At 40.6% G+C, this 22,040-nt stretch overlaps 1 protein-coding gene across 3 annotated transcripts in view; it reads right to left on the bottom strand.

The window, feature by feature from the left end:
• Positions 1–21,697, bottom strand: part of LOC126255780 (ubiquitin-conjugating enzyme E2 J1-like) — a 55,018-nt gene extending 33,321 nt beyond the window's left edge. The window contains exons 1-3 of one of the 3 annotated variants that reach the window (XM_049955428.1): positions 21,522–21,697; positions 21,319–21,381; positions 21,014–21,219 (exon numbers count right to left, since the gene is read on the bottom strand). In XM_049955428.1, the coding sequence (XP_049811385.1) occupies positions 21,014–21,219; positions 21,319–21,355 (243 nt within the window). In that variant the 5' untranslated portion in view covers positions 21,356–21,381; positions 21,522–21,697. Of the gene's footprint in view, positions 1–21,013; positions 21,220–21,318 lie in introns of all 3 variants that reach the window. The other 2 variants (XM_049955429.1, XM_049955427.1) reach the window with 2 other exon arrangements.
• Between the last annotated feature and the right edge of the window lie 343 nt (positions 21,698–22,040).

Below are 22,040 nucleotides of genomic sequence, written 5' to 3'. Positions count from 1 at the left end.
AAAAAGTGAAGCAAGAAGACTGAAACACACATGCAAGCCACATGTGAGGTACAATGAACACATTCAGATCACACAAGTAAATAGGTAGATTGCCATGTGTATTTTGACAGTATTTATTCTTTGTGATTAATTGTGTAGAAAATATGGGGTCCTTGTAAAAGTTGTGGAAGTTTATGTTTTTTTCGTGTAATTTTCTTGTTTTTTTTTTCAATATAGGCAGATTTACTTTACTGGTTTTGAGGTTTTTGTAGCTGTAGGCATGGTAGGGAGTTTACTGTGTAAGGAATTGGGAAAGACGAGGCTGTATTGACATAACAGAAAGGTTTATTCATTCATGATGCGTATGTGGAAAGAGTTGCAAGCATCCAGCCTTTTAAAGAGGGGGGGGGGGGGGGGGGGGGCTGGAGGAGGAGGATGTAATGTCACAATTCATGGATGACCATAAGTGCCTTCAAGCGATTTCTGTGAGGTGAGTTGTGAGGAATTTATGTGGTTTACGGCACACTGAGGATTGCCAGTGGTTATGTGGATTAATGAGAATCAGTGCTGGCAGTCGAATGTTGTTTTAAGAATTTTTTGGGGAGAATATTGTTTATTTTGCTTTATCAATGCATTTGAAATTATGTTTTTTTTAGTTAAAAGTAACTGTGAGGCTGTGCATATCATGACAAGGGAGTAGCAAGGAATGGGTTTTGTGTATGCTTGACCCAAGTTGTCCAGACAAATGAAAAGGCTTTCAAGTTACAGTTGTTTTTAGGGAAAGCAGGAGTAAGAGGAGGCCTACTTTATTTACTGCCACTGTACCCTTACTTTCAAATAACCCGAACATATTGGATCTATTACATGTTCAAACACAAAGTGGTCATCATAAACTGCTATGAGCAGGGTCAACTTAAAGGGATGATGAGACTGGAACTGTGGGGTAGTGGATTACCGATTAATGACACAATTAGTGACATATAAGGAGCAGCTTTTCATCTCTCAGCTACTTAGTGAATAAACACAGTACTCCCATTGCATCAATCAGCATCATACAGAACTAATATTAGAAAATAGCTATTAATTTAACAAGTATCCAACAAACAATGTGATTCACAATGAATTAGAGCAAGAAGAACTGGAGAATGTTGTACACTGTTGTGGTTGGTATAATCTCTGGCATAACTCTGTTGCAGATCATGTGGGGGAGTGGGCTGTGTGGCAACCTGGTGGGGCCCAGTGAAAGACTGGTGGCTGCAAAAAACACTTTATTACTTTTTAATCACACATTTCTTAGTTGTCAATGTGAGGCAAACAAGCCTCACTTCAGCATGGCTGGCTGGTGATTGTCAACAGATAGCTGGCCTCTGCCCAGCAGAACGGTACATGCGTCGGCACCCTGTGATACTGACATCATGCCAGGCAGCAAGCCAGCCATCTGTCAGTAGGCCCAGACCCTGACATTAGCAAAACAGTTCTTCTTGTCACTGTGTCTGCCATCTGCTGTTGAATGCCCACACCCCAGTGCCTCAGGCACAGCTTGTATCTTCCGAGGTGACGAGGGAAGAATGATGCATTTGCAATACGACTTGCTGCCTCCTGCCAGGGGTCTGGCACCAGCAGATGCAAATGGTAGGTCTGCTGTGCTGTGCTATCAAGTCTTACAAAATAGACTTAGTGTGGGAAGCAGCTGCCCAGACCATGTCTCAGGCAGCTGTAATTCCTTGCTTGTCCCTGATACTGGAAAATCTAATACCACCTGTATCAATCTCTGATCGGTCCCCACACCATCCTTACTAATTACTTGTCCCAAGTAATTTACCTGTTCCAAAACAAAATGATACTTCTTGGTACTCAGTATTAAACGTGCAGTCTGTCATCTCCTGAATACTTCCCTTGGTCACTGCCTGTGTTCTTGTATTAAGATATGTCATCCAAATACACTAAACACTTATGAGGCTTTAATCCCTTCAACACTCCATTTAAAAAAATGGTGACATGGTGCTGGTGCACTTTTCAAAGCAAATGGCAACCTTCTACAGTCTTAACATCCCCAAGGTACTAAAAATGCAGTCTTTGGTCTGTCTTCTCAAATCATCTCCAACTGATGGTACTCACTCCTCAACTCCATCATTGAGAAATACCAGTATTGCCCAAGATACTCAATTGTTTCAGTGATATTTAGAATGGGGTAAGAATCTGTGGTCATCTTCCTGCATTTCCTTGAATCATCCATCGACTGTTTTGTTACAATTCCAATTCCTTCTCCCCGTGGGCTACAGCCCTCTTCTATTGTGGGGTTATAAAGTGCAGCTACTCAAAGAGGTCCACATGGGCTGTAATACTGTATGTCAGTGAAACTTGGTACACATTCTAGTACATAAATGCAGACTGGATTTACAATGGAAAAAAAATTAGTTCCAATTTTGGTCACTAGATGCAAACCTAGCGCTGTGAATAGGAAACATTTTTGGAAAGCTGCATTATGCAGATTTATCACTGAGTGAGCTGCATGATGTGTTGCTCCATCTTGCTTGGAAACAGTGGTTTCCACACAATTGTGCTCTTCCAAAACAAGAATCACATCCTGTACAAGGAGGTCTCAATAACATGCACGTCACGGTACGCCTGATAGCCCCTCTGAGTGTATTCTCTTCAAAGAATGATGGACCGAGAATAAAGACGCTGCCAATCCACGCCACACAGGCATATAGAGGAAATGCAATTGCTCTTTGTGCACAAACACGGTTTAACACTACCCCAAAATCAGCAGTTCTGTGTATTCACTGCACCCCGTGCCTCATCACTCCATAGCATATTGTCTGCCCACATGTCATCAACTTTGATCCATGGCAGAAAACAACAAGATTCAGAACATTGCTGCAGATCATGAGGTTGCTGCACTGTCAGAATATTACACGAGTATCAGTGTGAAATACACCACAAAACTTTCTGTGATGTGGATCATGGGATGGGCAATTTTCAGACACTGCACGAGCTCCCACCTCGTCAATAACTTCCACTGATATAGGACGCCTTCCATTCCAGATGCCACACCAAGCTCACTCGTATTTTTGAATGTCATTATCATCATCTTTAAACTATTTAATGACCAGAAACATCTCCTCAGAGCTTTACGTCAGAGATACTCTCTCAATGCCGCGCTATAACTGTTCACATAAAACACTTTCACTAACAGCATACAGTCTCTCTTCTCGGCAGCCACATAGATAACTCAAATTATGCCTTGTCAAATGAGAGTGTGGCTGTCATATTATCATACAAACAGTGTAAAGCATCAGACATGCATCTGGTGGCCACAACTGGAACTGATTTGTTTTCCAGTGCAAATCGATTCCATATTAATGCATTACCATATCTGCCAAGTTTTGCTGTCATATGATAATTACAGCCCACAATGGACCTCAGTGAGTAGCTGATTGCAGTCAGCCAACAGTTGACAGATAAATTCTTCTAAAATTGGTTGCAGTGACCATGATATTCTGTATGGCTTCCAACATACTGACACTTCATTCCCTGTTGGAATCCTGGGTTGAATCACAGACATTGCTGGCAACAGCCCCTGTTGAAGGAACAAATCTGTAAACTCTAACGGCATTTTTTCCATATGTGCTTTCTCTATTCTCCTCAAATGCTTCACTTTCTCACATAATGCATTCTTGCAGGCATTCTGCACCTTTTCATAGTTTGCACCTTTTGTGCAGAAATCTTCCTCTTCTGGAATCTCTAACATTGCCACTAATGTTCCCTTTGGTCCTCAGCACCAAAATTACCCACACTGATAGATGTTACCTCACCTCTGTCCTTTTCCTGTATGTGTACAACACTTTATCCTACTAGGCAACACACTGTATTCAATACATCACTAACCTTCAGCATTTCCAGAGTACACATCATATCAACCGCTAAGTCAATCTCCACACTCGCCCAAAGCAGCTTCCCAGTGCTGTTCAACACGCAATCATGCGAATTAAGCCTCAATGTCACTGCTCACAGTGTAACTGGATTGCTTATTATAACAACTCAAAACTGACAACAGTCAGTTTTCACTAGCCATAATGTCTTCCCACTAACAAGGAGAGTTCTCTAGTAGTGGGATCAGCTTTTGAAATCATCTACACAGTGACGTAGCATAAGGTGCAGGTAACACACCCTGCAACTATTCACCCTGATGGGCCCTCATTTGTGGAAAAAAAACTAGAATTTCATGTGATGCTCTACAGCTGTATTAGAAGGAGTATTGCACAGACTGGTTGCATGGTGTAATAGTTAAGGTACAGCTGTCATATGCAAAAGATTGAGAGTTCAAATTTTGTCAGATGCTTTGAAATTATTTATTTTTAAATCTTTATTGACATGACTTTGATAATTACTTCTATTCAATTAATCATTTAAATGTAATCCATTTTATTTATATTCCTTAGTTACATCATTTTAATCACCATATTAACTTTCTCAATTGATCTCAGTTTTTCTTCCTCTCACTCTTTTTTCCAATTGGTATCTCTGTGCATTTGAATTTAATTAGTTTTATTTATCTATCATAATATTTAAACATTTCAAATTGCCAATCTACTGATTAACAAACAAAAAACAAAATAATCTATTTATAATGATTGTGCAGTTGTGCCTAAAATGTATTTTTCATTACAGGATGTATGTGTTTTTGGATGGTAATCATTGTACAAACTTGTAAACATGAATTCTTATCGCAATATGGACAAAATAACGCAGATGAAGATTTAAACAAAGGAAGGGATTATAACGAAATTCAAGCAAGAGGCGGAATAGAAATAATGAATGCAATAACAAGAGTGAAAATACTGGACGATAACATGGAAGTAATTAAATAGCAATTAATAAACAAAAATAATTAAAATCACAAGAACAACGATTCCAAGTGGAAAAGAAATACAGGAAGAAAAATGAGAGCAAATGAGAAAGTTAGTATGATCATTAAATTGAAATGACAAAGAAGCAGAAATTAAAAAATTATATTTAAACCAATTACCAGAATAAAATAATGATCAAAGTCACTTCCATACAGATTTTAAAATAAAAAAAATTCTTAGCACCTAATAATAATACTAAATGTCGTGTGACTAGGGCCTCCCGTCAGGTAGACTGTTCGCCTGGTGCAAGTCTTGCGATTTGACACCACTTCGGCGACTTGCGTGTCGATGGGGATGAAATAATGATGATTAGGACAACACAACACCCAGTCCCTCAGCAGAGAAAATCTCCGACCCAGCTGGGAATCGAACCCGGGCCCTTAGGATTGACATTCTGTCACGCTGACCACTCAGCTACCAAGGGCGGACTTAGCACTTAATGAGATTCAAACTCATAACATTTGGCATGGGAGGACTGCATCTTAACCATTATGCTACGCAACTAGTCTGCATAATATTCCTTTATTAAAGCTGTAGAAGACCATGCAAAATTTCAGAAACTTTTTGTTGATTACCCACCAACATAGGCCCACCAGAGTGAATGCTGGGAAACCTACATCACCGTACAGATGGTTTCAGAAAGCCAATCCCATCACTGCACACCTCTTCTTGTTTCACCACATGTCATTGAAGGTCAATGGTATGTTGCTGATGGAGAAAGCCTTAAAGATCATGCTGTAACCCTCGCTTACATGAGATACCACTTCTACACACTGCCTAAACTTAGTTGCCTCAAATTGAAAATTCATCATTACTGACCCCGGTGACCTCATATAATTTGTTATTCCTCACCTAACACAAATTATAACACAGTAGGCCTCATTGTCTGTGACTGACTTAATCTCTCGAGGCCACAGAGACGCGCCTCTGTATTGAACAGAAATTATACCTTTCTCCACTTATTATACCTGCTGTGGCACATTCTGCTTCTGCATATATTGGGAACACCTTTTGGCAATTTTGGGGTTCCCTTTTGAGTTTAGTGGGTGCCCAGACCACCTCTATTGTTATTCCCTCTGCATGTGTCCATTACACTCACAACTGAAACATTTTATATTCATTGCAAATACACTTAGTCTATCTCTTACTCCTGTCACACTATTAGTTTCTTCAAATTCCACTGCTAGCCTCACTGCTGCATGGAGATCCCTTGCAACACCAGTGCACACCCTCCTAGACATTTCAGGTGCTAAACCCTTCAAGAAAGCATTGAGTGCCCTTTGCTCAGGTTCCTATAGCACTACCTTGTCCGCCCCATCATTCTGTAGTAAATCACATGTATGCACATTGATTTTTCTAATTCTGTCTGAAAAATCTTCTATGACTTCACTAGTCCTCTTAGCAAACCCATTTCTGACACCACTTTGTTAGAGGGTGGCACGACCACTGTTGCAGCCTGTGCAAGGAGTGGGCCCAGTGATAGACTGGTGGTTGAGAAAAAACACTTTATTACTTTTAAATTAAACATTTCTCCAATGCCAATGTGAGGCAGACACACCCCCTCTCCACTGTGGCATGCTACAGATGATCAGCAAACAGCTGGCCTCCGCCCCGCAAGACGGTACATGCATTAGTGTCCTGCGATGCTGATGACAGACCAGGCAGCAAACTGTCATTAATCCAGCAGGCCAAGGCCCTGATATCAATGGCACACTTCTTCTTCTTCTTCTTCTTCTTCTTCTTGCTGCATCTGCCTTCTGCTGTTTCATGACTGTAGCGAGGAAACTTGGGCACCACTCGCATTTTCTGCAGTGACGAGGGAAGACCGCCAAGCATAGGACATGACCCACTGCCTCCTGCTAGGAGTCTCGCATCGGCAAATGCCGAAATCTACTGCATTGTGGCGCCAAGTCTCACAGCCTGGATGTGGTACAGGAGGCAGCTGCCCTGACCCAGTTTCAAACATCCATCATCTCAATGCCTGGCAAGCCCTGGTGTTGGGGTAGTACTGCTGGGTTTCAAATGAATCTGTCCCAAATTCACAATTATTTATACTGCTACAGGATGATTTTGTTGCACTACTACCCAGGACCCAGTCATGTAGCTCATAACATGGTTCGAGCCCTAGTGTGTTAACACCATCCTGCTCACTCAAGCTATTACCACTGCGCAGTGCAGGTTTCACAGAGCACAGCTTGTGCCTCTCGCAATCCTTTTGCATACATGTCAATTTAACTGGCTTGTTGCCACACTGTGCATACCAACCAGCAGTAGCTAATGTAATTCTCCATGGGTGTTTCTTAAAAATTTTTACAAGTTTTATTTAAGACTAGGTAGCAACGATGTAATATGTATGTCACACTATGAAATGTATTGTGAGATTTTTCCAGAAATGTGAACATGCTGTCCCTCATTCTGAGTCATCATCAGTGCCACTGTGCTGAAAACAGCATCTTGCCAGCTCCAGCTATCATGCAAGGGAACACACAGCATGCTATCAACTTGCTGGCTGCTGCTGACACTGGCAAGCTTCACCAGCCATGACCATCTGCATCACAGAAGCCACTGACTGCCTTCTGCCTCCATATCCACTGCTGTGACTGTACTGACTTTCGCCAGCACAGGTCGGCAAAGATGTAGCATGAAGATAAACAGTAGGCACTGTACCAAGTGCGCCTATCACAAGAGAGGCCAGAAACACACCAACAAGCAACACGCCGCCAGTGCCCTCTCAACAGCATGTACTTAAGAGTGGTGCCGCTGACCAGAAGGCCTCACTAACTCACTCATGCTACGACAGTGCATGGTGACCAGACTGAGACTAGCAGTGAGACTAAAGTTTGTAATAGCAAGATTACTGATACCGACTGTAAGAGAACTTTACTGATGAGCTTGTACCACAACACAAGGACTCTATTAAAGTTAAGTATCCAGGTCATGGAAATAAAGAACCGTATTAATCCATGTGTGCATTTGTGTTGTATAAAGAGGATACCAGCCACCCATAACACCACCCTCTCCCTTGCTTCCTTGGTACAAGACTCTATAGTGACTGTTATGGAAATATGTTTCCATCATGTCAGCCATCCAACACCTGCCACTACTCTACTGCAGCCATGCCCTGGGACGTGACTGCTATATGCCCTGACCTATCAAAGGCAGCTTCATATGTCACTCCAGAGATTGTACACCCTGACCTCTACAGTTCGAATCACTCTCTGTAGTGTACGCAGTATAAACATCTGTAGGAAAGTTGTTCTGCTATTAAACAGTTGTTCAGTGGCACATGAATGATATGAAAATGCGCGATGAAAAAGTATTTTAAAAATTGCAAGTATAATATCATCACAGTGCTTCTGTTCTTAATCAACTGATGAATACACAAATTCAAGTGATATACAGGGTGTCACAAGCCTTTTGGGTCAAATTGACATAGGTGGTAGTGGATCAACAACCAGTTATATTGAGATAGGTAACCAACAGTCGCAAATGCATATTTATTGTTTCATGGACATACACAGCATACATTGCAACAATGTAGCTCATAGTAATCGTTCATAGCGATGACCCCCAGTCTCAATGCTTGAATTGCAACAGTGCACACAGTTCTGCCACACTCTCACAAAGATGCACTGTGTCTGATGTACACTGGAACAGGCAGTGGGTGATAAACAGCATACACACCTCACCATCAGACATACATGATGTACACAACTTAGCTTATAGCACGTGCAACATGTGCCACATGCATTTAATGTATGGTGCAACAGGAAGTAATGCCTATAAAGCGGCACAAATGTACAGAGATAACTTTCCCAACAGGTGTCACCCTAACTGGAAGACATTTATCTCTGTGGATACCAACTCACGAGAGTCAGGGTCATTCACGCCACAGATAGCCGGCTAAGGTTCCCGCCACAGACATGTCTGAATAGCAGACTGAGGGGACAGTGTTGGATCATTTGGCGAACTACCCAGCATATGAAGCCATCAACTTGCCTGAACACTTCAAAGGATAAGTGCGGAGAGTACTGACTGATTAGGTACTACACTCCTGTCATAAAGAACGTTTGCTAGTACTGGGACCAATGGATTTTGAGCCCCACATTCACTTCTGTCAATGGATTATCCACCGCAGTGCTGTAGTGCCGAATTTTGTACAGTTTTTATTGTTCACAGTTGAGGCCTCATTCACTTGCGGTGATGTTTTCAACAGCTGCAACAGCCATGCTTGAAGTGAGGACAATCCCCAGGCCACCCACTTCTGTGGCCACCAGCAGCAATTCTCTGATCAACGTATGGGCGAGCATTGTTCAAAATACCTAATAGAACCTTATTTTCTGCCTCTTCATTTGACTGGTCCACGTTACCTGGTGTTCCTGCAAAGTTGTACAGCCACAGTTCTTATTTTCCAAAAAAGGATTTGTTTCAACACAGTGCACCAGCCCATTTCAATGTTAATTTCCGTGAGCATCTGAACAACATGTACCCTCATCGTTGCGGGAGGTCCTGTCCTATGGCCAGTCCGGTCACCGGATCTCACACCTGTAGGCCTTTTCCTTGGGTTATGTCAAGAGGTTGGTGTATGAAGCCCTCATTGAAATGGACAAAGATCTGCTTGCTAGTGTCCAAGCTGTCTGTATCCTGGTACAACAGACACCAGGAATCTTTGAGTGTGTCAGAACTTCATGTGCTGTTTCCCTGCATGCACTGAGACTGATGGTCATTACTTAAAAATTACTACGAAATACACTGTTATGTGGTGTGTGCTGTGTATGTCCATAACACAATAAACAAGCATTTCTGACCACTAGTTCCCTATCTCAATATAATCACTTGTGGATCCCCTACCACCAGATTCAATTTGACGCAAAAGATTTGACACCTTGTATTACAAATACCTTGCTGTGACACCCTCTGAACATGGTCTACATATCTGGAAGAAAACAGGTGTGTTACAACTAGGCAATACTTGTGTACACCCTGACATCATGAAACCTTTTGAGACGGAAATCTGAGGAATCTAAGAATGGTAAGTGTGTCAGCATTTGCGTAACTGCATGGCAGGTAAAGAGTAAATCAACACAGTTTGGGGGTGAACTAGGCAAAGTGATTAGAACAATGATTTTTTTTCAATTAACAAGTGTCTGAATAATAGAGATAGCCAATGTAACAGCACTGTGCAGTCAACAGCGACTTGAAGATGCAATGGTTAGCAGAAATATAAGTAACTGAAAAAAATTTTAACAAATTCTAATTTTTCTAGACACAAAACTGGACAGAAATGGGCAACAACAGTGTAATTAGAAAGCAGTTGACAATACAAACATCGACACCCATACGTCCTCATAAAGCAATAAAACTTTTCCATAATGTCATATGGGATTATTTTTTTGGGGTAATTCATCAAGCCAAGCTAAAGGTTTTCCGGGCACAAAAACGTGCAATAAGAGTTATATGTGGTGTGAACTCAAGAACATCCTGCAGAAGCCTGTTTAGGGAACTAGGGATACTAACTACTGCTTCCCAATATATTTATTCCTCAATGAAATTTGTCATTAAAAATATATAACTTTTTCAAACCAACAGCTCAATTCATGGAATCAATACTAGAAATAAGAATAATCTTCACAAGGATTTAAAGTCACTTACTCTTGTACAAAAAGGTGTGCATTATTCAGGAACACACATTTTCAATAACTTGCCAGCAGCCATAAAAAGTTTAACAACCAATGAATTCAGTTTAAGAGAAACCTAAAGGATTTATTGGTGGCCAACTCCTTCTACTCCATTGATGAATTTCCCAGTAGAACTAACTGATTTGTGTGTGATATTATAACTTCTGCACCATTTCAGTGCAGTAATGTGTTCATTGTAAATAAGTATTATAGTAGTTGTATTGCACATTTATTACCTTATAAATAAATAAATAAACTTTTTTATTTTAGATTCAGTGCATTAGTATTTGTAAAATGACTCTTTCATATAGTGTTCATTAAAAAATGACGATCATTCCACTTGGGATCTGTGGAATGGTACATTAGCTTATTTGTTTTAGTTGTAAATATCTGTCATGTATTATTGTTTTTCTGACATGTTCTACATCCTGGAGGACCTCCTCACTATGGATCAATTAGAATGAAAGTAAATCTAATCTAATCCTCATGAACCAACAAAAGTTTCCGACATGGCGAAAAAATACGTTATAGTGCCATCTACATGTACTATATATTCAAAAATATGGAAGCATTCTTAAATGCCAAAGGTAACTACTTCTGTAGATCCAAAATGAAGTACATTCGTATTTCGACGTGATGTGGAAAATATTCTTCTAAAGTGATTTCAACAAATTAAAACAGTGTTCTGCCACTGCGGATTTCTCTGGCTGGAGCAAATGAGTGTTACAATGATGTTCTACACATTGATAATGTATAATACACATGATATGGCCAACATATGCCATCCCACAATGGCACGGAATCTTGTATGCTCCAGGTTTCCTCAGTCGCAAGAAGGGCTCTAATCTTAATTGGCAGCATAAATGCACTTTTGATGTCATATCATCTTAAAGTTCTCGAAATTTTTAAGGAAATTTTCCTCATGGAAGTGGAATAAGTCAAAACATCTTAAAACATATTTTAATTTAGAAGATAACAACAAATCTGTGACAAAACATTTAAATACTCAATACTATGTGGTCACATTGTTGCACTGAATTTGTACAGAAGTCAGCTTATATGTAATACTCATATTATTTGACATTACCAATCACACATGCAACACATAGTTCACCGCTTTTGAAATTAGCCGCTGAGGGACGAGGAGTTGGCTACCAATAAATCCTTTAGTTTTTCTTAAACTGGACTTGAACTACTAGTAAAACCTTTTATGATCGCTGACAAGTTATTGAAAATGTGTGTTCATGAATAACAGATGATGATTCTGAATATGTGGTTATTAGCCTCTTTATCCACGCCTGGCATCCAAAAATATAGGTACAAGCCTTTTTTTGTTCCTCTCTTTGTTCAATGGTAATAAAACTATCACACTTTTGTACTAGGTACATAAATGGGTAATTAGCCTACTAAAATTCAACTCTCAGAATAGAAAACTAAGATCACTGCTTGGAAGTTAAACTGGCAACCTAATACATGTAGTACCTTAGGTTAATACAGAAATGGAGATATTTTGCTGTCTAAGCCAGGGTCAGGTGTGAAGAATAGGATGGGTGGTGCTGTTTCATCATCTGCTAGAATCTCTGACAAGTGTTGCCTTAGGCCCATTTGATGTCACCGATCTTTGATAGTCTTACAGTCTTCAGGATGTAGCAAAACAATGTTCTGCCACAGACACACCTGGGGGTTTGTTCTTTTCATAGTAGAAAGTCTCGAGTTATTTAGATATGTTCAATTCTGAGACAGCATAAGCCAATACCTCCTCTTCTTGAGCTTCTAGCCAAATCTGACAGCCCTTGGAGGTGTGTTTGATGGTCCATAGTTTATTTGGTTGGTTGGTTGGTTGGTTGTGGGGAAGGAGACCAGACAGCGTGGTCATCGGTCTCATCGGATTAGGGAAGGATGGGGAAGGAAGTCGGCCGTGCCCTTTCAGAGGAACCATCCCGGCATTTGCCTGGAGTGATTTAGGGAAATCACGGAAAACCTAAATCAGGATGGCCGGACGCGGGATTGAACCGTCGTCCTCCCGAATGCGAGTCCAGTGTCTTACCACTGCGCCACCTCGCTCGGTGCGTTTATTTGGTCATGGACTACCTTGCCATTTGTTTTCCCATTTCCTAAGGACATGTCATGGACGTGTGTACTTGAGTCAGCACCTGGAATAATTAGTTTGAGTATTTCCTTCCTCGTGGCTTCTTTGGCTAGCCTGTCAGCCAGCTTATTATCTGGAATGCCAACATGGTTTGCTGTCCAGAGAAAAAGCTATGGATATCCCTGTACAGTAGAGACCACCCAGTTGTTCATGGCTACATATACAATGGATGTTTTGGACAGCACTTTTCTTTTGTTTGCAAAGCACCCAAAGAGATGCTGCATACATAAAAAATCCCATCCAGGGAAAGCCATTATGTTTTGTAGTGCTGTATGGACGGCCGTTAACACTGTAGTAAAAATACTAAATTTTAGTAGAGAATATTGGTCTTGTGATTCTTGAAGTTTTCCCGGTGTACTGAATGTTCGATGAGGTTTCGGGATTGCTGTTGGACCATGTTGACTTCCTGCCATGATATTTTGGCTGGCAAACTTCCAGCCACCTTCAGGTGAGTGTCCTTCACGTCGGCAACATTTCATCTAAAATAGGCAGGATCCTAAGGAAATATCAAGTAAAAGTAATCTTCCGGCCACCGGCGAAGATTAGTGCCCTTCTCAGTTTGGTAAAAGATGATCTGGGTCTGCAGAATACCAGGATCTACAAAATTCTTTGCCAGTGTGGCAAAGCTTACATCAGTCAGACGACACACACAATACATGAAAGATGCATTGAACTCGAGTGCCACACTCACCTTTCGCAGCCCAGTAAGCCGGCCGTGGCTGAGCACTGTATTACCACAGGACACGCTATGGATTTTTCTGCCACAAAAATCTTGGCCGCAGCGAAAATTTTTTGGGATTCAGTAATTAAAGAATCTGTGAGAATATGCCTAGCACAAAATCTGATAAATTGTGATGGCGGTTTTCAACTGGACAAGGCTTGGGATCCGGTGATCTCTCTAATTTCTTCTGACAGGAAGGCAGTTTATTCATAATGACACATCTTGTGACATCTGACATCCGGTTTTTAGCGACGCGAGTGTGCATTCTGACAAAGGGCAAACATGTAGTTTTCACCTTTATGCATGCACATGTGTGCCACAGACAGAACAGTATTTCCAGAGAGTGCGGATTTCGACAGAGGACGCTCCTGTGACGGCCACCAATCTGCATGGGTTTCTGCACAAATTTTTGCTATAAAGCCAACACCAGGAACTTGCAGTCTCCATTGACTGAAGATGGCTGGGCGATTGCTAGCCGAAATATCGTGGCAAGAAGTCGACATGATCCGACTGCAGTCCCGAAACCTCATCGAACAACGTTGTTCTTGGTTCTGAGTGTGTAAGTATGCATAGCCACTCTTATTATCTTTGGGGACAACTGTGCAAAGGAGATTAAAATACAGATACTCTTGGATGACAGAATAAAATGCGCTGGGATAATAATTGGGAGATACCCTGTCTTTTGTGTCCAAACGTTCATCCTTACTGCTGGTTAGGGAACATACCATAGAGGGATTCGTGTTTAAGAGTAACATATAACATAACTGGAGGATGTTGAAGGTCTGATCGGAGATCTTCCAGTCCTAGTGTTACTGATGTTCAGATGTCACGAGTAAGCACATGCAGGATTGCGGAATAAAATGGGGTGACTTGGGTGGTATGGTATTTGATTAATTCTGATAAGTTTTAATAAGCTTTGTTGGCACCTTAGTTTCAATTTTCGTACTCTCGCTTCTATAAGAAGGCTATCACTGGGCCCATTCAGAAAGCTCCATTGGGCAAAGAGACTCCATTGTGATGGTCTATTAATTTCTAGGATGGATTGTGCTGCTGACTCATAAACAATGCTTCCAGTCGAACTGGGATAAAATGAGTTAACAAAACAGTTTGCTTTGCACCCCACGAACTGCTACGACAGAAATGGACAGTACTGAGTCTCTTCAGATTGGAAGTAATGTGGGTTTCAAGGTATAGTTCTGAATAGGGATGGGCAGATTGTATTCTACAGAAGTGCAGAACGTGTGATTGTGTACATTTTTCTGTCCTCTGTATCGGTACCTGTAATTGGTGTTCTGCAGTACAAAACTATATAGAACTATAATGTAAACAATGATCACGGACATATAATGCTGGTGTGACTGTAAGTCCCACTGTGTCTACTATGCCATTTACTGCAATTGCAAAAAATGTTGCACTAAAAACTGATCTTCGTGGGACTCCATTTTCCTGCACGTACTGTTTACTGACGGCCGTGCCCACCCTGACTTTAAACAGTCTAAGCGATAAAAACTTTTGCATGAAGACAGGCATATTTCCACAAAAAAACCACAGTCATGCACAGTTCAAAAAATGTTATGCCACCTTGTACTGTATGCCCTGCATACAGTAGAATCCACATCTGCCCCTGGAAATGTCTTACAATTTAAAACCTGGTTCCTAAATCTCTGTCTTACCATTATATAATCTATCTGATACCTATTAGTATCTCCAGGATTCTTCCAGGTGTACAACCTTCTTTTATGATTCTTGAACCAAGTGTTAGCTATGATTTAGTTATGCTCTGTGCAAAATTCTACAAGGCGGCTTCCTCTTTTATTTCTTCCCCCCAATCCATATTCACCTACTATGTTTCCTTCTCTCCCTTTTCCTACTGACGAATTCCAGTCACCCATGACTATTAAATTTTCATCTCCCTTCACTACCTGAATAATTTCTTTTATCTCGTCATACATTTCATCAATTTCTTCATCATCTGCAGAGCTAGTTGGCATATAAACTTGTACTACTGTAGTAGGCATGGGCTTTGTGTCTATCTTGGCCACAATAATGCGTTCACAATGCTGTTTGTAGTAGCTAACCCGCACTTCTATTTGTTTATTCATTATTAAACCTACTCCTGCATTACCCCTATTTGATTTTGTATTTATAACCCTGTAATCACCTGACCAAAAGTCTTGTTCCTCCTGCCACCGAACTTCACTAATTCCCACTATATCTAACTTTAACCTATCCATTTCCCTTTTTAAATTTTCTAACCTACCTGCCCGATTAAGGGATCTGACATTCCACGCTCCGATCCGTAGAATGCCAGTTTTCTTTCTCCTGATAACGACGTCCTCTTGAGTAGTCCCCGCCCAGAGATCCGAATGGGGGACTATTTTACCTCCGGAATATTTTACCCAAGAGGACGCCATCATCATTTAATCATACAGTAAAGCTGCATGTCCTCGGGAAAAATTACGGCTGTAGTTTCCCCTTGCTTTCAGCCGTTCGCAGTACCAGCACAGCAAGGCCGTTTGGTTAATGTTACAAGGCCAGATCAGTCAATCATCCAGACTGTTGCCCCTGCAACTACTGAAAAGGCTGCTGCCCCTCTTCAGGAACCACATGTTTGTCTGGCCTCTCAACAGATACCCCTCCGTTGTGGTTGCACCTACGGTACGGCCATCTGTATCGCTGAGGCACGCAAGCCTCCCCACCAACGGCAAGGTCCATGGTTCATGGGGGAAGTTTAAACAGTCTAAGCGATAAAAACTTTTGCATGAAGACAGGCATATTTCCACAAAAAACCAGTCATGCACAGTTCAAAAAATGTTATGCCACCTTGTACTGTATGCCCTGCATAAATCAAAAAACACTGATCAAATGTGAGTGGTGCAAAAAGGTCTCCATAATCACAAACTCCAATCGTATGAGATGATCAATGGCATGTAAAAACCTTTGGAATCCACAATGAAATAAGGAAATGAGATTTCTAGAGTCCAAACACTAACAAAGCCATGCATTAACTATCATTTCTAATAGTTTACCCAAGTTAGTTGTTAGGCTGACTGGTCTGTAAATATTTCTATTTTTTGGGTCTTGCTCTGGCTTAAATACAGGAATTGTCATATTCTCTCTCCATTGCAATGAAAGTTCACTATCTTGCTAAATCTTGTTAAAAAATTTTAAAATAAGATGTTGTCGGGTTCTGGGGATGTATCACTACATTGTTTTAAAGTATTATTTAGTTTCCATAACTCTGCTAAAGGTGATGCTGAGGAAAGTAGGATGGTAATTCCTGGTTGTCAATATTTATGCATACTATACTGTTAGAAGTTCAGCAATGTCAGAGGAACTGATTTAATTTTCCCTTTGTTAAGGATTCCCTGGATTCCATTTTTTGTTTCAAATCCACTAATCGATCATAATTTCGACAACACCTGTAAAGCTGAGAAATGTACTGTCACTGAAGAGGCATACCATTCCCAACATTTTTTATTCTTTTGTTTCACTAAATAATGCACTTTCACCCTTGATCTTTTGAATAAAATTAAATTTTCCACAGAGGTGTGTCATCTATGTCGATGTAGAGCCCTTTGTCATTCTCTTGATGGCTTCTGCAATCTCTCTGTAACCACCACGGAACAGATTTCCATCTAGCGGGACCTGAAGGGAATGCTGTTGTAGTTTTTAAAGGTTGGATGATAATTTCTGCTGCACCTTGTACTACCTTGTCGATCCTCTTTTCTGTTTCATTGTGATCTGTGCTTTAGCAGTGAAAGCATTCCAATAGGTTCTTCATAGTGACCACTGTGACAAAAAACCAGAGTGACATAAATTAGGAACCAATACATAGTTAGAGAAGGAGTATGAGATTAGTGTTTAATGTCCCACTGACAACAAGGTTGGTAGAGATGGAGCACACGGACGGACTATGAAAGGATAGGGAAGGAAATCAGCCACAGTTTGTAAAAGGAACCACACCGTCATTTGCCTGCAGTGATTTAGGGAAATCATGGAAAACCTAAATCAGAATGTGAGTCCAGTGTGCTAACCGCTCCACCATCTCGCTTGGTGATACAATAGCCGGATATAGTCACTAGTGCAAAGGCTATTGTGAACATTCGATTGCATAATAGATGCACGGTTGAGACAGAATATCGTCAAATCCATTGCAGAATAGGAACCACAAGTGGTGATCAAATGAGCTGAAACCCCAGAATGTAGGAGGCAGAGATCAACATCTGAGAATAAACTCTCTTTTAGTTGCCCTCTGTGAGTCACTATCTCACTGTCCCATAAGTGATTATGGGCATTAAAATCTCTAGTAAAAAGTAAAGCAGGGGTATCTATTTAATTAGGCCTTCCGTTTCTCTGTAGGTAATATCTTATCATCATGCTCAACTGTACTCAAATGGGATTGCTTTGAGTGTAGTGTTCATAGGTATTTGTTCACAGAAGGTGTTTGATTTGACTAGTGTATGAACATCTCCAGATGCTAGTCCTGTGTTTTCTATATTGGTTATCTCGTGTGAGAGTAGGAAGATAGTCTTCTAAAAATTTAAGTTCTTGTATTGCCTGCTATACATGTTGTGGGATAGTTTGTGATTAATTATCAAATTTCATCTATATACCTATAAAAGCCACTCCAATTTCACCATAAAATCACTGAAAATGCATCGGCATTCTCGGTGAGGATGAAGGTGATATATGTTATTCTTCAGAGAGTTTCAAACCCTCCTGTGTGGTTGGCATATTGTTCAAAGATTGTTCTGCTGTCAAGGACAGTTCCAGTTCCATCAGAACCAAGAAATCAAAGCTTTGCTTTGTTTATTTCCTCTTTTTCTAATTTCCCTTCCTTTCCTCTTTTTGCTGTTTTCCTTTGTGTAATTGCTCAGATTGTAGGCCTCAACTTGACATATTACTCTTTTAACCACTGAATAGTATCTAACAGTTCATCAGTCATATTTTGGAAGGAAAAAGCTGTGAAGTGGGTCTTCCTCTCTTGTGTGGGACATGAAGCACCACCTGTTTTATCTGCTGGTAGGCTACTGACAACTCTGTACGATAAGGATTAAAGAGGGATGGAGATTTCTCTTTCAGGTAATCTTTCGGTTTTGGTTGTATGTTCTTGGTTTATAGCAGGTGGTAGATTTGGTTTTGAAAAAAACTATGGTCGGTGTGGTGCCACAACTTTGGCATAACAGACGATTGTACTGACTGGATGCAAGTATTCTTTCTTCAGGATACAATAGGCAGTCCACTATTTTATATTCTTGTATTTTCTTTTCGTTTTTAAATGTAGGACAAGCCAATGAAACTGGGGGATTGCGTTCTACCAGTTTACACAGAAATTACCTGATACAGTTTTTATATATTGGATTTGCCATACATTGGGATGGCATGTCCAAACTATAAGTATTGAAAACATCTCGTGTGCAGTGTGATGTAAGGTTCACATAGCACAGGCATATTATAACTTTTCAACTTTTTCAGGGAGGACATATCCTTCAAAAGCTAGGATGAAAGTGCTTGTATCTATTTATTTACCTGTTTTATCTTTTTATATTTGCTGGACAAAATGCACACCTCAACTTGTTATATTAGTTCATAGCTTCTGACCTGCCTGCAGTGAGAGTTCTCCAGGCAAAATAATTTCTGTACCTTATTCAAAGTTTTATGTGGAATAACAGTCACTGGTATCTCACAAAGCCTTTCATATGTTTGAAGTCCTTCGAATTGTGCAGAATAGACAGCTTAAGCAATAGTGACCCATTTTGCATATTTGTTAGTGTGTTTACTTGTTGTGGATTGGCAAGACAGCCAACCCACTAGAAGGAAGCCGAAAGGAACGCGTATAAGCTCACGCAGGCTGGCGTGAGGTCTGGAACAGGACACGGAAATGAGAATAGCCAAAAACGTACGTAGCTGCTGGAATACTTAACTTTAATCCATAACTGGTGAACATCGCTCTTGACGGTACATGTTTTACAGCATCAATAGTGACTGGTAATGGCGCCTTACTAGGTCGTAGCAAATGACGTAGCTGAAGGCTATGCTAACTATCGTCTCGGCAAATGAGAGCGTAATTTGTCAGTGAACCATCGCTAGCAAAGTCGGCTGTACAACTGCGGCGAGTGCTAGGAAGTCTCTCTAGACCTGCCGTGTGGCGGCACTCGGTCTGCAATCACTGATAGTGGCGACACGCGGGTCCGACGTATACTAATGGACCACGGCCGATTTAAAGGCTACCACCTAGCAAGTGTGGTGTCTGGCGGTGACATCCCATTACTCCTCCAAATTTATCTTCTATTTATTCAATGAAAATTAATGGCTTTGTTGCCATAAAAGTATCCTGACCCATTATAGAACACAAAAGGTACTGAATAAATTGTTTGGTTCCCAGTCTTCTGACTTGTCCCTGTTCCTATGGGATAGGGAGGGCAGGGAAAACTGTTTGATCGTAACTGTTTGCATTGAAATAGCGAGTTACCTTTTGTAACAGCCGGATGATTACAGCCATTGCACTGATTTAATTTGATGCATTTCACATTCAAAATGTCCACAGTCATGCCACCTACTCTCATCAAGTTCTCTCATCACTACCGCCATCCAGCCACATTGAGCTCATATGGCATGACAGACATTGTTAGGAGTCTTCATGCCCCCAGAAGATGAGCATCTTCTCCTTGGCATCTGTGGGGAGCTAGCAGCTCAAGTACCACGACTGTTATGCCAGTTCTTATCTAGGACTCTACCAGAATGCTACCTAACAACTGCAGTAGCTTTTAAGTGCATAAATGAGTCTCCACAGTTACTGTGCACAGAGGTCTTTTATGGCTGGAGGCAGCTTGAGCTATCTAAGGTGTTCTTCCCAAGTCAGTCCACACTACAAAAAATTTTTTTAAAATGGATGTCTAACCCAGAAGCTGACCAAAATTACATCAGTCAAAAAGTTAATATAAAGTAAAGAGATATAGTGGAAAACAAAGCAGAACCTAAACACCGACATGACTGGGTGAACATCAAAGACTTCCACCATGGGAAGGAAAAGTGAGACAAGTAAGGATGGTTAAAGGTGGGGGATTGCAGCACAAGAATGGAAGTAGACGCGCCAAGAGTCATCATGCACATGTTCACAAAATGTAGGCCTAATAAATTAGCTTACATTAAGAGTTTTTACAAAAACCCACATTAAAATCACCAGTAACACCTATTTCCTTGTTTCTGCGTGTTAATTAGGCAAGTACAGCTTCAAGGTGATACATGAACAGATTAAAGTTAACTGCAGGTGCCCCTGATGTTTTCCAAACCTACGCCTGTTGCGCGTGCTCCCACATATTGCTATCCACAAAATTTATAATTTCTAATGAATATGGCAACTCCTAAATACTCTATTTCTGCTCTACGAAAGTGAGATGCTCATCTAACACTGTCTCAAAATATGTTATCGAGAGATGAAACCGGTATCAACGTACACATTTATTCAAAGCTGTAACAAAACGCTGTCTTCAAAAAGCAGCGGAAGCATTGCTTGTCCTTCCATTTTACTGAATGTACAAATTTATAGTCAGCATATAGGCCTACTCACTGTTAACAGTATTATATTTGGAGGTTTCATGGGATACTCCGTTGGTAGTATTATCCTTCCATGATACACTCCACCTTCAAAGTCGGTAGCCGGCGGTCCACGCACAGTGAAATGCCATTCGAACAAGTTGTCATCTAGTGGGCGTGCCCAGTATTCTTCCGTGGAATCCTTTAATTCACACGCTTCTCGCATTAACCTTTTAACTGCTATGGTGAGAAAGAAACAAAACACACGTTTTGTAAGCTCGACACTGTGACAATTTCCGCAATCACACATAATATGACACCATAAGTTAAATTACTTACCAGGACTCCGAACATTGTATCTTCCTTGGATATCCATTTTCGGAAGTGACAATCAAAAAATAACTACGAAAAAGTACAATGTATTATGTAGATATGCTTTTGACGTGGACGAATCAGATAGCAACACAATTCCATGTACAGCAAATATTACAAAAAGACTTCATTTTCATAGTTACTAGATGTACAGTAAAACAAGTCCTTACAACCTGGTCATTTACAACAGTGCTTTAGATTTCATATTCAGTACATTTAATTTCGAGTTCAAATACATCCTAAAACGTTTATTTACAAAAAACAAAAAAATAACAAAATACTTCCCCTTCAAGTATCTATGACGCAATCAAAGACACATTGATTGCATACAGTTTAGATACAGATACAGGCACGGCCGCGTCTATTGACGACGGCCGTGATAGAGCTCTACAGACGTACTCGTAGAAACTCCACAATGGAGGGAAACTAAAAGCGTCTAATTAAAAAATCGAGTGTACAAAAGCGGATCTCTCTATTTTTGCGTAGTTTTATTTGTAATTTAAGAAGAAAAAATTTATCATTTGATGTCGGTGATGGAAAAAAATCTATGCTCCTCTCGCGCTAGGAGCTATTACTTATTCGCTTCCTTTATTTTTTTGACACATATTCTCTGTTTTGTCAAATGTGTATTTCCTATGACTGATTTAGTGGCTGAAGGAAAACATAACCAAAAATCAGTATTATTCTCC

Source organism: Schistocerca nitens, chromosome 1 (genome assembly GCF_023898315.1).
Source record: "Schistocerca nitens isolate TAMUIC-IGC-003100 chromosome 1, iqSchNite1.1, whole genome shotgun sequence".
Taxonomy (NCBI): Eukaryota; Metazoa; Arthropoda; class Insecta; order Orthoptera; family Acrididae; genus Schistocerca; species Schistocerca nitens.
This window is presented reverse-complemented; position numbering and strand designations above follow the sequence as displayed.